At 40.8% G+C, this 17,710-nt stretch overlaps 1 protein-coding gene across 1 annotated transcript in view; it reads right to left on the reverse strand.

The window, feature by feature from the left end:
• FBLN2 (fibulin 2) overlaps window positions 1-17,710 on the reverse strand; it is an 86,591-nt gene that overhangs the window by 16,223 nt on the left and 52,658 nt on the right. The window contains exons 4-8 of the mRNA XM_009889915.1: window positions 15,448-15,577; window positions 11,223-11,409; window positions 9,589-9,795; window positions 6,978-7,094; window positions 6,424-6,525 (exon numbers count right to left, since the gene is read on the reverse strand). Of these exons, the coding sequence (XP_009888217.1) occupies window positions 6,424-6,525; window positions 6,978-7,094; window positions 9,589-9,795; window positions 11,223-11,409; window positions 15,448-15,577 (743 nt within the window). The remainder of the gene's footprint in view (window positions 1-6,423; window positions 6,526-6,977; window positions 7,095-9,588; window positions 9,796-11,222; window positions 11,410-15,447; window positions 15,578-17,710) is intronic.

Genomic DNA, 17,710 nt, shown 5'->3' on the forward strand with positions numbered 1-17,710 from the left:
CCTGCTGAAGTCAGCTAACTGGTGACGTGTACTGAGTTTTGCAAGCCCAGTATGTCAGCTTGGTGCCATTTCACTTCTCATTTACTTGTGTTTTCTTTTTGTTTGCCATTGCTATCCTTCGCATGCTGCGCACTTGCTTTCCAAAGCCAGCTAATTAACCCACAGCAAGGTCACTACCATCACCTGATGTCTTTCTGCCTGTTCCACTCGATGTTTGTGTATTTTGACTGAGCAGCAAGTACTTGCCAAGCCCAAAGTTTTTACAGGGTTCTGTCCTTGTAACGCTTGTACAGTTTCCCAGTTTCTACACATTAGAATGCAAGCAGCAACAGTCTCATAAGTGGTTTTAGGAGGCGGGGGGAGCAACACACACCCAAAATGAAAAAAAGCCAACCATCATAAGCTGGGAGAAGAATATAAGCTGCTATGGTAGACCTCTTCTACCTAACTAGACTTAGTTCCTAAACAAATCTGAGTTTGTTGTTGGGTGGTTGTTTGTTTTTTTTTTTAATTTTACAGAAAAATGGCTATGGGTAGCCACTTAACAGCATCTAAACCACTGCAAGACTTTCTACTGGCTACACAACAGATCTGGGATTATCTTTTCTTGCAAATCTTCTCATATAAACAAACTGTCAACACTACACTGGATCATATGAACTTAAGTCAGTTCAGCAGTTCAGCACTAGGAGGAAAGCATGTTTATCTGAAATACTACCCAAACAACATAGGAAGTATTCCACCTGATTAGCAGGTGTAAACAGGTAAAAGAAGGTGAAGATTTCATAGAGGAAAAAAAAGGATCTAATATCATTTCATATTTTGTCTATAATTTTTGATTCAATTCTCAAATTTCCAAGTACCTGAGAAAATAAGTAGAGTGGGCCAGAACACATTTGAGGAAATTAAAATTATGGAACCAGATTACCTGCAGAATTTTTGCTTTCAGTGAAAGTTTTGTACACAAGTGATACACTGATGATCTCTAAAGCCTAACGATTGTGACCTGGGCTGAGATGCAAGGCTTAAACTATGAGCCACGCAGTACACAAGGCTCTGCTCTGTCCTGTCCGACGTTAGGGCATGAACCTCCTTCTCTGATATCAGGCCAGTTGCCAGCCCACCAAAGTTCCCTTTTCATTCTTATGGAACAGACATGTCATTTTTTGTTCATTTTTCTAAACAAAATCCTAAATGGCCATGCCACAAAATGAGACTTCAGAAGACTTGCAGCATCCTTCTCACAGCTCCCATCAGTCCATGTCGTTGCTCTCGCTAGCTACACTGAAAGAGTTATCAAAGACTGGCACAGGCTGCCCAGGGAAGTGGTTGAATCTCCATCCTTGGACGTATTTAAAAGCTGTCTAGATATGGTGCTCAGGGAAATGGTTTAGAAGTGGGCCTGGTAGAGTTAGGTAACGGTTGGACTTGATGATCTTGAAGGTCTTTCCCAGCCATAGCAATTCTATGATTAATGCCTAGCGCAAAACAGTGTCCCTTAGCATGAGTGTCAGGGTGGGAAAAGGGATCTTTGGGAATATGGTCCCAGTTTGTGCTGGGGCAGCACACGAGAGCCTGCGGTAGCCCTGTGCAGCCCAGGCTGTACCTAGTATCATTTGGCTCTACCACTACAGCACAAGGTAGAGGAGGGCGCGGACTGAATACGTTTTTATAAAACAGACCAGTATCTCTCTCTCCTTTTTTCCTCACTGTTGATTACCCATAAAATAAAGAGGGTCCACAACCTGTCTCTCTTCAGCAGTGGAAACCAACTCAACAAGTCAGCGGGATGCTTGACAGAGCACTAGGAAAAACATGAGTTATGTTTCCAGTTTGAAATGAAGTTAATTGCCAACACTGAACCAGCTGTAGTCTTCATCCAACACAATTAAGACTGGCGCAGGGCAAGATTATATTTATTAAAAAAAAAAAAGAAACAGAAATAAGAGGAAAAATAATTCAGCAGTATATTAAAAACAAGCCACATGGTTAATTTTTGAGAAACCTACTAGGTCTATGTGTGTGGCAACAACTTTCCCCACTCCACGTCAATAAAAACCAGAATGAAATGTAATCACATAATATCTCATTTTTTCCCTGGAATTGTTGTTGAAAACAGCAACATATATATATAATCTTTGAGCATATCTGTTGCATCTAAGAATCTGACATTTTTGCAAAGGAGTATCAACATTTACTTAGTGCTATTTTTTCAATACCTACTTTGACATTAAAAATAATTTTTTTTGCACATTTTATAAAAATGTGAAATGTGGCCTTTTTTTGCCCTGCATCTGTAGTTTCTCATGATTCTTTTTTCTCTTCAAATTACTTCAGCTCCATTTCTTTTATGAAATACATCTGTTTTATTTAGACCCACTGTTATTTAGCAACCACCCATCCTGTGCTCACACACAGTCCCTACGGTTCCGCAATAAAATGACCACTTACTGCTCCCTCTGGCAGGAGGGGAAATTTAGATGGGAGAGGCAAAGAAAGTAGCAAAGTAGTCTCCCGCCAGTGTGCATGTGGGTGGTGGTAATGACTTTGCCTGAAAGTCACCGGGAAAAGCAATCCACATTAAAGAGATCCAACCTGGCTCTTATCTCCGGAGAACATGGAGCTTTCAAGCCTAAAGACATTTTAATATCTATTCACAAAGTTACACAAAGCTGGTGTGTGCAAGCTATTTAAACAGCTGGTGAGTCTTCATTGTGCATGGTTGGCTTTCAGGAATTCTGGATATCTGCTCTTGAATGCACCTGGAATGATAATGTTCCACGGTTTGACTAAAGGAAATTCAACAGATAAAAGGTTATCAGTTGTTTTGCTGCTGTGCAAAGATTGTTCCTCCCGTCCCTAAAATATGCAAAGAGTAACATCGTTAAAACAACCATAACATGCAAACAAATTTACCAAAGCTTTCCTCACGGTGTTTGAGATAGCTCAAGATGGAGCACAAAAGCAGTTAAGCTGGAAAAGGATACCTTAGGCGAGTATGGCTGCAATGAGGCAGTTCAACAAAACAGAAACCACAGTATGCTTGTGGCTTTCCCCTTTGACTGGAAAAGTAGGAAAAATGTTAAATACAGCAAATGTTCTCCAGGCACCACACACAGAGCAGAGCTGCATACGAGCAGGAAGAACACAAGGTATATCTATTCAAAAAGAAAGAGAAACTTCAAAGTCTTCTAGATTATTTGGAAGGACACCTATAAAAACCTGACTTGCACTGGAGAAATACAGAGGTTTGTTATTGAGTGAGGGAGAAGAGAATCTTTTAGCTTTACAAATGAGAGTGGTATCTTTCATTTTACTAGTGATGCCTGAGGTTTATCTTATATCCGTCACAATAAAACTCTGCTATAATGTCATGGGGTAGAGGACAGGAGAGGAAGAAAGTGAATAAAAGGAAGCATTTGGCATCTTCTATAGCACATTCTGCCAAAGTTGCTGACAAACATGCATTAATTCAGTTTCAAAATGCTCCTGGGAGATGTAGAAAAGGACAGATATATCCCTACTGCATAGTCCAGGAAAAACATCAGGGGATTAAAAGGCAAGATTTTCAGAAGCAGAAAGCAAGGTAAGGCACTTGCTTCATCTGCTCATTTACCAGACCTCATATTCAGAAGTGTGGTACATGCAGCGCGCTCTGTGACAGCCATGAAACACACCATGCAGGCTGTGGCCAACTACAAACATCATCTTCCATCTCACAATCTAATATTTTCTCTGTAAAGGCATCCTTCCTTCCAGTGGTGTTCTCTCAGCCATTTAATTTAAACTAATGTCATTAATTTTCCATCCTTACCATTATCTCTGATTTCAAAATAAATAATAACTAAAAAAAAATCCAATTTTGCCAATTTAAGAAAAACCCAGAAGATAGTAAATCACGTTTTTGCTCTGAACTATGACACTGTATACACTTTCCTGCTCATGCCCTCCTGCCATACAATGCTCATTAATGCGATGAGATCATAGAGATTATAGAGATCAAAGAACAAAACCAAAGCTGTGATGGTCGGAAAAACAATGTTATAAACGTGGGGAGAAGGACAGGGGTGGAAGAAGGTGAATGTATTCACACATGACATTATAGTCACAGGCACTGCTGCTTTCATCAATGACTAGTGGTCTCCAGGTGGTCCATTTTTCCAGGTGTTACCACACAACACTGCTGCAGCTCAGGTGCCTCCTAGACCAGCCTCTAGAAAAGGCTAGAAAACACCAACTAGAAACTATTTCATAAGCTCAGGCCTTGGCTTTTTGAAGCAAATTAAATCCTCATAAATACACTTGTAAAAATAGATTGGTTTCTTATAGGAACTTAAATTGCAGGGATGATACAGCAGCATTATGATGCATCTTTGACTTTTACACAATGAAATTGGTGCCAGAATCAACAAAGGACTAATCTGAATTTTTAAATTCCATTGCTCTGGAATGGATCTTTTCCACGGCCAGACTTCTGCTGATTTCTTGAGCTATATTTATGAAGTTTTGCTGTTTCATGATGTCTGGGGATTTGGCAGTATTGACACTGTCCAGCGAGATCAACTGCTATGTTTTCTTACTCCAGTTTAATAGGCATCAGTACTTCTGTGGTCATCATACCTATGAACTTTTATGACTTCTGCGCAAAGTTATATGTATCCTGAGGACGTATTACTAGGGAAAAAGCCAAATAGCATACAACTCATGATGTTAAGTGGCTGAGCAAATGGTGCACATGTGTTTTTACTAACTCGTATTGAAATGTCATATGCAAAGATGGCCAGAGAGCCTTTTAGCACAAATGGTTTAAATGCATTTTAGAGCATGAAGAATTATGATGCTGTGGTGAATGGCTTATACCTATCATCTTACCAACACATTTTCTACGCCTGTTGAGTATAAAGCCCTCTGCACAGATCACTCTGTGGTTGACACAGTAGAATGATCCCAATGTGTTCACACATAATTGTCCTCTGGAACAAGCGTGAGCACCTGTGAGGCACTCATCCAAATCTATATCAACATGTTGCAACCAAAAGGGAAAAACAGAATTCTATTAGAACAATTTCTGAAATGAAAAACACTTCTTTCACGCTAGAGATCTCTAAATGAAGTGCATTGGAGCTACCACATCAACACCATGCTATAATATATACAGTGTTAAACTGAAAATAGGGCCGGAATAAACCCTCGGAGATCATCTAGTCCTTGCTCACCCCCCTGCACTTTTGTCATTCCAGAAAGAGCCATTCTTAAAAACAGACAGTCAAACACAGACAACACGCACTCTTTGCAGGAAACCTGTTCCAGTTCACCACCACCTTTACCATCAAATACTTATTTTAATATAGATTATAAGTGTCCCTTGCTACAGTTTAAACTCACTACTTCTACTGATATTTCTGAATTTTTTCACCTCCTGTAGGAAAACAATTGCCTTAAAATGCCCCTTTTTATTCTGACATTAATTAATCAAATTAGCTTCCGCCACACTTGAGTAAGCAATGCACAGTGAGTATTTTATCTGGTGATATTAAATTCCCATTTTCTTCACAGACTATCTGGAATTTCATGAAAATGATTTGTTATTCAATAAGATCTGAGATTAAGAGGGATGTGGATCACTTGTGAGCAATTCTGAGCACTAGAAGCTTCTTCTTGCATTTCACTGCTGGCTGTTACCGTTCCTGTACTTAGATTTATAATTAAAGTATGTCACAGGGCATTGCTTCTGGCCCCCAAATCTTTATTGGGCAAATATATCCTTTGTCACTACCCAAACATGTCCATTTAAAGTTGATATAATGTGAAAGATCATGATGCAGTTTGGAATTCACTGTTCATCATCGTGCAGGCCTGAGCTTCAGTGTCAAGCGAAACCCACGGAGCTGGACAAGCTCACAATGGCACATTCTTCATAGCAGTGAAGCTTCAATGAATTCAAGTTTTCAAGGCAAGCAGAAATAAAACCAAACAAAAAAAGGTGACATGGCAGAGCTGTAGCTCTGAGGGGGTTCCTCAGGACAGCAAACACGCTGTCCTGAGGAACTAGCTCCTGTTCTCAGGAAGAAAAGCTGCGCGTCCATAGTTGAGTAGGCAGACCCTGGGGAGGAACGGTAGTGGGAAGAGAAACTGAAAGGGCTGAAAAAAAAAAAGCCTGGAATGTCAGAGAAAAAAAGTGCAAATCCAGGCTTGCCTTCACCTGAAGTCCCCAGGTAAGAGGCACACTGGATAGACATGCTTCAGGAGTTATCTGTGAAGCAGATCTGGTATTCCTCCTGGCAAATGGTCTCTGTACTGACACTTGCAATTCACAATACTGAAAATAAAGAACCCTTAGAGAAACACCTAGGGGTACGAGATCAATGAGATCTATATAAAAGTGTTTTAACCATGTCTCTGTGGTGATCCTGAACCACTTACCTTCACAAGAAATCCCATCAGCCATGATAGTATATCCAGACAAACAAGAGCATACAACATTTCCTTCCACGATATTGCAGATGTGCTTGCAGGGCCCGTTATCTATACAAAGCAAAATTGCAAAATACATTAGCATTCACAACACAGATCGGGTGAAGTTACAAACCTCCAGGTCATCCAAATCTAATCCCAGTTTAGGCACTGGGGAATGCAGTTCGTAAACAATCTGCCCAGACAGCCCTAATCACTACTTACAACCCTCCTGTTACACAGAAACACACCTATGCCACTCCTACCTGTATTGTCCACATTATGCTGCACAGCTGCACTACTTACCTTAAACTAAATAGCAGGTGTGTAATCACCCTGAAGTCAGAGTACAGCCTCAAATTACTTCCTCAGGTTTCCCCTGAGAATTCCTCAGCCTTATGCCAGAGGTAACAAATTAGGGACGTGCGCTGAAATCAGACTGGAGGAGGGACGTGTGGAATTTTATTCAGGCTCTCCAAACGTTCCTCATTCATCTGCATCTGTAGTTTACACCTCCAACATACCTTTACACTTATCCTGTTCCTCTTGTAAGGACATGATGAGAAGAGGCTGAGAAGGAGAGGCTGCCGGAGGGATGGTGGGTTGTGCTTCCAGCCTTGTCACCTGTCCTCTGTCAGGATCTGTAAGGCAAGGGGGCAGAGATGGATCAGGGACAGCATCTTCTCCACCGGGCACCCCATGGCAAGGGTCCTGGTCCCATTCATCCCACTCCATTGCAGTTTGTAGGAGGAAACATTTTGGTGACCTGGACAACTGTCTACGCACAGAGGTGAATAGTCAGTTTTGGAAGCTGCCATCTCTTTGTAATGAACGACCATCTGACAGCACGCACGCAGAGTGCTGCATGCTAATGGAGATGCTCACAAACGTCATGGGTACAGATCAGGGAGCCTGGCTGAAAATAACTTCTGTGCAGTAAAATACTGCAACACCTAATGAATCAAAGTGTTAATTTTCTTTTTTAAAACGCTGGTGTATTGTAAAGACAGTGGCTGTCTTTCATTTGGTGTATGACAAAAAAAAAGCAGAACCCAAAACAAGTCTTTAAACTTATTCTGTACACCCTATTTCAACATAGATGAAAAGCAGACGCTCACCTTTATGAGCACAGGATACTCTGGAATGACTTTTACACAGCCAAGTGGAAAACATGGCAGCTGCTATGTGTCATTATGATTTTCAACAAACAGTAATGTTAAAGGTTTCAGAATAGTTTAAAAAAAAAAAGTCACATCCATGAGAGTAATCCAGTTTATCAGTATCATCAAAACAGAAGCTCAAATCCTTCCTTAAGAGGGATGTGTCCTTTTCCTATTGATTTAAGTGTCACCTGGAGCAAAAGCACAAGCCACCAAACAATGACAAGATTAAATGACAAATTGTGATTGCAATACAGGTTTGGGGAAAAGAGATTTCATTTAAAAAAAAAAAAATCAAGAAAATGAAATCACAGACATACGATGGGCTATGACACAGAGGCAAATACAAGACACCCGCATGTGGCTTTTCCTGACTGATTTCCCCAGAACGAGAGCAGAGAAGTGAGAAGAAGCTTTTGAAGTTTCACCGATGTATGCTTTCTCCTTGCCTCACAGAGCCACTGCAAGAACATCACTTCTTCCAAGCATCACGAAAAAGTGTTAAAAAAAAAAAATATACAAAAACATTCACAGTCCAGCAAAGAGCAGGAAATGTAATGCTTTTGGTTTTGGGTCTGTCCCAGTACATCTAATCACAGGAGTAACCAACAGTATGAGATTTAAAACGGTCTGGTGTGGGTCTCCATGCACAGACCACATGACAGAGATGTGCACAAACTCAGAGGAAAAATGAGAAATAAAAGGCCACTGTGCTACGTTGCCAGGTAGAGCGCACACGTTTAGCCAAGCAGAGCGAGTGCGGTGCACTGCCCCACCGCCTCCCCTGCCCAGCCTTTAATTTGACCCAGGACTTCAGAATGACAGCAGCAACCCTTCCTCGCCTCACTCTTCCTATGTGTCTCAGATGCCTCACAGTCCCCTACCCTCTTCGCCATCCTCTGCCTCAACTGAGCTCTGCAAATCCCTCTACACCTCTCGGCACAGCAGTAAGCACTGCAGTCTTGTGGATCTGCCAAGAATAGCGACTACCCAGATACAAGTCGTATTAACCCAAAGCTGCCCATTAACCCATTAACCCAACTCCCTAACTCAAGGGAGTTAGGACTAGGAGAAGTAAAGCAAAGCAAAACAAAACCACACATATGCTCCAGGTGAGCGATCAAGCCAAATTTTGCAGTGCTAAAATAAGAACCATTTTCTTTGCCTCTTTTGGATTAGTTCCTTCCCCAGAATTTTAATATAAACAACAGAGCAGACAGCTGCCGCAGAAACACTGTCAAACACATTATTGATGTAAGCGCTGTAACATCATGTTGAGAAGAATGACATAATGAATGCTCATTGTTTGGCTTTGGCAGAAAGTATTTGAAGTCTAAGGAATTTTGTCATTGGATGGCAACACTTATTTTGCTTGTTAAATAACTGAAAGCACTCATAACCAATATAAAGTTTCAACTTTTCGGGTTATCTGATTTGAAATCTTGCCATTGGAGAACTCCAGACATCAAAACAATTACAACACAATAGACTTTCTTTTCAAGACTTCCACCACACTAGATATATTTAGATTTTGTCTGACTGAAAGATGTTAATGAATTGAGATAAAAATCAAAGTTCAGGAAGCAATACTGTCTGTCTGACAGCAACTGAGGAACGTTTATCTAGAGGAAACCTAACTGTGAAATACAAAATTACTCTAAGAAAAAAGGGTATTTCATTAACAAACTTTACAAATCCTCTTCTGAAAAGTGAAACAGCCTTGATTTGAACCTATTAAATACCACCCTGATCTCATGCCACTGATACACAAAAATAAGGCATAATTAAGTCTCCTAAATGGTTCTTCTTCTTTACCTTATGAACCTGTCCATTTTCTACAGAAAATGTCCATGCATCAAGACCCATAAAAAAAAACCTCACAGAAACTACAGCGAAACAGCAGAAAAGCTTGGTAGATGAATGCAGGTGGCACAAAGACACCACCATTCGTGGTGTTTCCTTCCCATTTTCTCACCTGGAGAGCAGCTGGTCCCATCATCTTGTAAAGTGAATTCTGGAAAACAGGAACACTTGTAGGACCCCACGGTGTTTATACACAAATGCTGACAGAGTTCCCCACCATAGATAAGACATTCATCCAAGTCATCTCCAGGCAGGTTATTTGACAGTTCAGCTTCATTACTGATGGACAAAGCTTCATTGTGATCTTCTGTCTCTGAAACTACAACAGAACAACACTTGCTGGTTCTCTAACAGGTGTTTTAACATTAGGATGGTACAGTATGGAGCATTTGGTCACACAAAGTCCAGATACAGTCAAGTCTACCCAAAACAGTTGCTCCAAGGAAGAGAGCAAATGAACCCATCCTGAAGATAAGACTGTTGTGCTGACGGTCCACCACTTCCTTCTGTAAGGCTGGAGGAGGGACAGACATTTCACGGGAGCCACTGAGAAACAGGGTGACCCTGGGAGGTCACCAGCTCACCTTTCACACTGATTACTAACACCATTTCTATTGTTATTTGAATTAAGGTATCATGTTGAAGTTCCATCTGAAATAGGCCCCACTGAATTTCTAATTGCAGGAGAGAAACTTATGCAGTTGGTTTGGAAACTCTTTTCAACACCATTATTAATTTATTGGCTACTTCTGTAGCTAGCATTACAAGCATCCTGGGACGCACTTAATAGTGACATGGCTATCCTACCTACTGCTCTTAACCACTGGCAAAGCGCTATCCTTCTCATTTCCTGACCAAGTTTGACAAGACTTCCTGTGATATGAAAATGAATTGTTCAGTGAGTTTCTCAGTCAGCTTTCCTTAAACACATACATGCAAACTCCCTTGCTCAGTGAGATCTCAGCTAGGTCAAAATAAACCCTCACATGTGTTGGCAAGAGAAAACACATGTTTAGTTCAAGAGAAGAGAATGGACAAAAATTGGACCCCAGCATATGCAGGAGGTTACCGTGCAACTCATGCGTGACAGGTGGCTACGGAGCGATGCTGGGAAGAGCGCGACCTTGGGCCAAGGGAGGAAGCATAGCTGTCCAAGCTCCAGATTTGTCATGCTCCCTTTGTCGTGCCTCTTTGGCCTCAGGGATTTGACATAGCTCTTCAGCATCACTATGTTCCTATGTTGAAAGAGTAAATGCAAACTTGCAGTACTCTGGGGCTTCTCCAGAATGTGCCATGAGAAAACTGCTGTGATGTTCAACAGTACAATAGAAAACATATTCCCAGGATGTTTCATTGGTATCACAATCCATGGGACTACTTTGGCCGGGAAGTACTCCTCATTTGCTTTATGCAGAATCTTTCAGGATTGCTTCTGCTAAAAGACAATAACGAGCTTCACCTTTGCTTCTTACCGAGGGCTAACGTCAGGTCTCTGTACTATGTGACTAAGGGGAGAAGAAAAAAAACAAACCCCAAACTAGTAAAGAAGGTATGTTTTGAGGACCAGAAACACTTACACATTTGTTTCTTTTTCAAAACTCCTTTAAGAACAAGAGAGTCTATATTTGATCTGAGAGGGAAGGCAACTCTGCTCCTGCAGCATTACTCCTTACACAGTTACACAGGCCAGTGCTGTGAGACAGAGACCTTATCTGCCATGCCTTCAAATCAGAAATGGACACTTACCCTTCTCAGGCGTCACTGTTGGCAAAGGTTCAGGATGCCTTTTTATTTCTGGATGGATAAAGTGATCTCCCCCTTCACAGCAGGACAGCATCACATGACTGCAGGGGTAGCCCAGATTTATGTTGGACTCACAGGTTTTCCCCTCACTCCTTAATCGCAGGCCCAGATTACAGCAATCACAGCATTGCTGCAAAAGAAAGAGACTATCAGTAATAAGGATTTAGTAGTCCGCTCCAGGGATGAGCCCTCACACACACCTGGAGCTGATCTGCACTTTCTTTAACAGTGGAGCATCTGGAAAAGCACTTAGAGTTTAGACAGTTGCAAACATCAAAGCTTTACTTGTGCTTGGTTTTACCATCCTGCACACCCGGGTCAACTGCACCCAGGCCAAACGCGAAGTCTCGCTGTGGCAATGATTTCAGCAACTTCACGCTCAAGGAAGCAGTGGTGCCGCAGACCACCTCTTTCTGTAAGGAGACATGGCTTTGTATATAGTATATTATAAACAAAATAATACAGATCTATACCTCTTTGTGTTAGATCTTAAAAAATGGATAGTTTTTTTAAGCAATGTGAAAGAAATTGTAAATATCTTGCATGGACATGAAGATCATCATCATCAGCAGCAGAGTTCTGTCAGTATGTCAGTAACGACTCTTCCCTCTGTGCACCAAAGCCCTGCAAGCCTACTATGACCTTTAATTACCTGACTGTCCTGGACAGCATCCCGCTGAGACAGTAGCTAGAGAAAGGCCAGGGTATATTTTATGAGCTCTTTGCCTTCCTTGTCCTTCCTGAGTGCATCTAAGCAGCAGCTGCACTGGGGCACCCCTGAAATGCAGTGTCTCTTGCAGTTTCCTCTGCTGCAGGTGCCAGACAAAAACCGCCTTGTGCTTTACGCAGTCACATACAAATCTATTCCACAGTCAGGCCACAAAAATACATCAGATGATAAATTATACTAAATCCAAAGGCACAGTGGGTACCTAATCAAGCAAGGAAGCTGTAAGTCTCTGCTACAGAGACATACAGGGGCCGTATGTGGATTGCAGATGCCTGTCTGATTTACATGCAAGTGTCCTGACATCTCTTATATATATATATATTTAGATGCTTTCACTGACAGAAGTGTTATAAAATGAAGAGTCTCTTTCCCTCTGCAACTCCTTTGATAGTCAAGACAATCAGCCCAGCAGCACTCTTTTATAGTTTGCAGCTACAGTGAAACAGCCCCTGAACCAAGAGAAGCGATTTCAGTCCATTCAAACATTCAGTCTATGAAAGACGTCAGACACATAAAATGAAGGTCGTAATTCAAACTGGCACCAGTTTGCTATGTCAACAGGAAGTCCAAGGACGGAACAGAAGAAAACTGAACTAAGCTCCCTCTCCCCAGGAGAGGGATCTCTGGCCTGAGGAGAGCAAATAAAAGCAGCAGTGTTGTAAGGGCTGGATACAGCAGGGCAATGGAAAGGAATCGCGTTTCATGATTAGCAATCCTAGATGGGCATTCACATTAAACCAGAGTCTGTCTCTGCTACGGACACAAGGAAACTTGCCCGCTAACAGCTCAGCCTGCAGAAACTCTTCTGCTGAGTCACTTTTTTCAAGATTGAATCACCGTAGCTTTAGAGTTTTGTGAGCATTTTACAGGCAATATGTATCTCTTGCAGGTTCAGCCCAGTACCTATCACTACCCCTCTTGTTTTATGTCCCTGCTTTCTAATCTCAAAAATCCCCAAACATTATAAATAGTAGACATTATTCACATTTGCAAATATACACAGCCATAAAGAGTTGCCTTTACACAACCAAATACACGTTTGGGAAAAATTTGCAGTACAGATCCTGAAGATGCTGAATTATTTTTAACACTAAATGGGCTAAATCGTCTTTCGAAAGAATTATTAAAAAAAAAAAAATCTAACTATAACAGATTGTGGTCATGTTAGAAAATAGAAAAATCCTTCTTTCATCCTCCCCAAATCCAGAATCCCCAAATTAAAAATTTTATGATCTGAAAATTCTTTCTGTAAATGTTTTTAGTTTGGGTACCATTTTTTCAGCTTCAATATGCAAAATAAAAGAAGTTAAGGATAATTCATGTTTTTATGAAAGTATTGTAAAATACCGGAATATTTGCTTTGAAGAATATGGCTTTTTCAGTCATAGTTTTGATTCACAACTTATCCCATGTGTAGGCATCACAGAGGGTATTAAATCAGTCATTCACTTTTGGGTTCATGTATTTTCCAGATGAACACAAGTGTCTCATTTTCCAGTGGAAAAACTTGTTTGTCGAAAAGTTCCTAAAATGCAAAACTTGAATGTCTTGATCTGCTACTAGCTACCTTTTGAACTTCACCAGAATTCTACAACTGATTTAATAATAAATATGACTATTTTTACATTGCAATCAAGAAACATACCTTGAGAACCACTGCTTGACTCACAACTTTCTATGTTGCTCTCAAAAATATCTTCACTGGAATCCAGCATCATTGGATTTACCATGCTGACATCTCCTTGCACTAGAAAAAAGTCCCTAAGCACGTGCTTTTTGTATTAGAGTAAATAACAATTAAAAGCAGCCGAAGATTAAGTTGTATTGAACACAAGCTGAATAGCTGGGTCTAAAAACATCGGTACTACTGCATTCACCTTGGAGCAAAAGTAAGGACCCCACATGCTGCCTGAAGAAGACCTACACATTTTTTACCTGGAAGTAAAAACCTTGGCTTTTGGCAGGACAGCGTAAACATCTTGCAAAGTCTTTGGGGCAAAAAAATTATCTTTCCACATTCCAGACAAACTTCCTTGATTTGTAACGCCCGGACACAGCCGTCACTAATAGCGGAGTGGATCAGGGGAAACACTGCTATACACTGTCAGCATTTTCTGCAAGGTCACCTCTGAAGGACTGTTTAACTATAACAAAATTAGAAAGCATTTCTTACAGTCTCAATAGTCTCAATATTTATTAATTTTTACTGTTTTTTTTCAACCAGTAGCTGCAATGACTAAAGAGCTAGAGGAGCTAAAGAGGAGGGCAAAGCTGTTCCTTCAATAATTTTACCACTTCGGATGGTTTCTCTTGAAGGAACTGGCATGAGGGGCTATTCCAAGAGACTGTTTGGTAACTTGTTTCAGTTCGGGCAGGAATGATGAAGTTTTCCCTCTCCACTTCTTTCTGAGGAATGGCACGTGCGATAAGGCTTACTCTACGGCTTGTGCTCTGTCTGGCATGCAAAAGACCCACAGTGAAAACCTAAGAATAATAATTCTGTCACACTTCAGAAATATTAACGTCTTCTCCCAAAAGCACAAATTCTCTTTTTATTCTAACGGTAGACTCCAGACCCAAGTAAATAACAGCTCTGAAAATGACAAATTGGCATAGCTAATTAAACTTTAAACTCCGCAGTAGATGTCCATGTATTTTGCTTTTCTAGCGAACAATTATCTGCAAGAATCGCCGATGTATAAGACCAGACAGTGAGACAACGGAAGCTGCACTTAAGCTTAGATATAGCTATGTAAATTATTATCAGAGTGAAATGAATTCTGAAATGCACCCTTCTGGTAAAAACAAGACAAGCAAGCAAGCAAGATGCTGAATCTTCAAACTGGTTTAAATTGGTTTGGCTCCACTGATTCTCATAAAGCAAATCTCATTTATATAAGCCGAGGCTGTGGCTCGTGATTTGAACCATTCGTTAATGGTGTGCCTTTATTTATGAACAAAAGCTTCCATCATCATCTAAAATGCTTGTTCCTCTAGTCCATCGTTTTGTTTAACTGAGAAATGAGGCTGCAATTCAACACTGTAGCCAAGCAAACCGTTCAGTAATGGGTTTTCAATTATACCTTCAATTCAGTTTTGCCCTGTCATTTTCTAAATTCTTCTACACCATAGATATAAAAACTAAAATGGTCTTTTCAGCTACTTCCAAAGTGAGGAAGCAAAAGTAATACAGCAAGTTAAATCTTAAAAATGGAGATGGAAATAATTCAAAACAACATTACTGAGGAGTTTTAAAAGGAGCTGCATCACCAGGCGATTGAAACCTAAACACAAACAGCGTAATTTCCCTGCCACATTCCTGCAACATTATCATTTTCCGTGCTCCATAATAACGTAGGAAGAAATTACTGCTAAACGCAGGAATTGAGGACACCTCCTATTCAGAACAAAACCTATAGAAGCATCAGAGCAACTTACCTTATATGGTGACCCTCCACAGGGATCGCTTTCCTCTGGTCCACACACATCTCCTTCCTTCGCAGCAATCATGCCGGCCAGGCAGCTGTTCTCCTTCACGGTGGAGACGCAGCACTGCTTCTGGGCAATTCTGCAAAGGATCATGGAGGTCAAGCATTCACTGACATCGAGAGGACTTCAAGCTGGGATGCAAAAAACCCCAGCCCTATTGCATTCACGATACATTCCACAGATTTAGTCTCTCTTTGACATGTGTGTCAATACTAGTATAATACTGACGGTACCACTGACCTTTGCAGGATACATTTTTTTCTCATTTCTAATAAAAAGAAGTACTGATAAATGCTCAAGAAGCCTTGTGTTTCAGTCACTGTCTCTCAAAGTCTTGTCATCAATATTCCTTACAGCTCACCTATACTTGTGCAACAGTCCCTCTTCCCCACGTTTTGCTTCTCGGAAGTCTTCAGAAGGTTTCGGAAACAGAAAACAGCCAGAAACCTTTTTCCCCGGGAAGCAGGGAAAGGGAAGCACACCTGTACACAGTTACTTCTTCAGCAACCAGAGGACTGAAGCTCTGGGCAGGACTTAAGGGAAGTGCCACATCACAAAACCCCTATAAACTCTTCTTTATAGCCCTGCAGATTGTAACCCAGAATTTAAGCTTTCCTCTGACTTCATTTATCAAAGAGAAGGTTATGGGTGACTTGACAGTATATGAAGTATTTTGGGAATGTACATTTCCTATCTATGGCTCTTCAAATCAAACATTTTAACAAGACCTATTGAAGGTTAAAATGCTTAAAAATCTGAATCGCAAATTCCTAAATGAAATTTAATAGATCTTTATTGAAATAATAAAATACCCTTCCCTACTATATTAAAGTTCCGAGGGGATTTCTCCGCCCAGCCCTTCAAAGAGGTACCTGCTACTCTCATTCATACGTAAAAGGGCAGACAAAAATCACATAGTTCCCTTGGCTTTACTCCCTGAGCCTGGCTCTCAACCCAGGCAGCACGGAGACCTGCAGCGCGCCGGGAGGGCTGCGTGTCTGGTCCCAGGTGAGGGAAGGGCCCCTGTGATGGGGAAGGGGGAGGACTGAGAGCCACAGGCCACGAGGATTCTCCGGAGGGAGTTATGTTGAGGACATGACCTGTAGACTGGGCATTTGTGACACAGATGAACACGTTAAAACCCAGATGAAATAGTGTTATGAACAAGGGTAAATTTCTGTGCCGGACAGATTTGGTGGCATGCAGGAATTAAGCAAAATTTATCTTTTTCCAAGAATAACCTCAATGTGTAACTATCTTTTGCTGCTGCGCTGTCACAGGGCACACTGCCTTACGGGGTACCCCAGAAACAACGAACAGGAGGGTGATGCATTTGAGCAGCCAGTGCCTCACAGCAAAGCAATTCTCCTGCAACAGAATTATTTGCAAGCAAACAACTTTTGTCAGTCAGATACCATTATTACTGCAAAAAAATACAGTTGTCCTAGGAAAAAAGCAAACCTTTTCCTTCCTGAGAAAAATGTATTTCCAGCTCACAGCTTTCACCCTAATGCTTCAATTAAAAAAAAAAAAAAAAAAAAGGAAAGGGATGTCTCTTATTCCAGTAGAAACCAGGCAGTGACAGCCACTTTCCCGACACCAATGGCTTGTGTAAGCAGGAAGCAGTGGTTTGAGTTTGATTACAGGAAGGGGATTACCACTTCCATGTGCTTTGCTTTCAAAGAAGTTAGGTTTCTAATCCAGTATTAATTGTCAACTGGAGAAATACGATTTTTTGAGCAATGAATGGTTACTACCCAAACATATTGAAGTACCAGTAATTAAACTATTATTGCTTACATAAGACATCCAAAATTTCATTAAAAAATTTAAAAAAAACACCTAACAAAGTTATTATCATTTGCAGAAATGACAAAATGCTACTAGAAGCATTTTTATATGTGCAAAGTGTTTAACATATTAAAACACTGAAATCTCTGTATGTTCTTCTGAAATGTGATGTTCAGCCATGACAAATTCCTTTCATGTATCAAATACATTGTAGAAACAGTATTGTCGGAGGCACTGGAGTACTACTGGCCATTTTTTATTTTAGTATTTCTTTAACTGTCAACATTGCTAAGTTTCAGCTACTCTATTACCAGAAAATGAATTGGCAGCAAACAGTAACCACACTGTCTAGTTTCTTCTTCACAAACCTACTCTTAGCAGATCAGATAAATGAGTTGTTGGTTCAAAGAAGACTCAGAAA

Source organism: Charadrius vociferus, unplaced genomic scaffold (genome assembly GCF_000708025.1).
Source record: "Charadrius vociferus isolate BGI_N301 unplaced genomic scaffold, ASM70802v2 scaffold67, whole genome shotgun sequence".
In the NCBI taxonomy this organism is placed as follows: Eukaryota; Metazoa; Chordata; class Aves; order Charadriiformes; family Charadriidae; genus Charadrius; species Charadrius vociferus.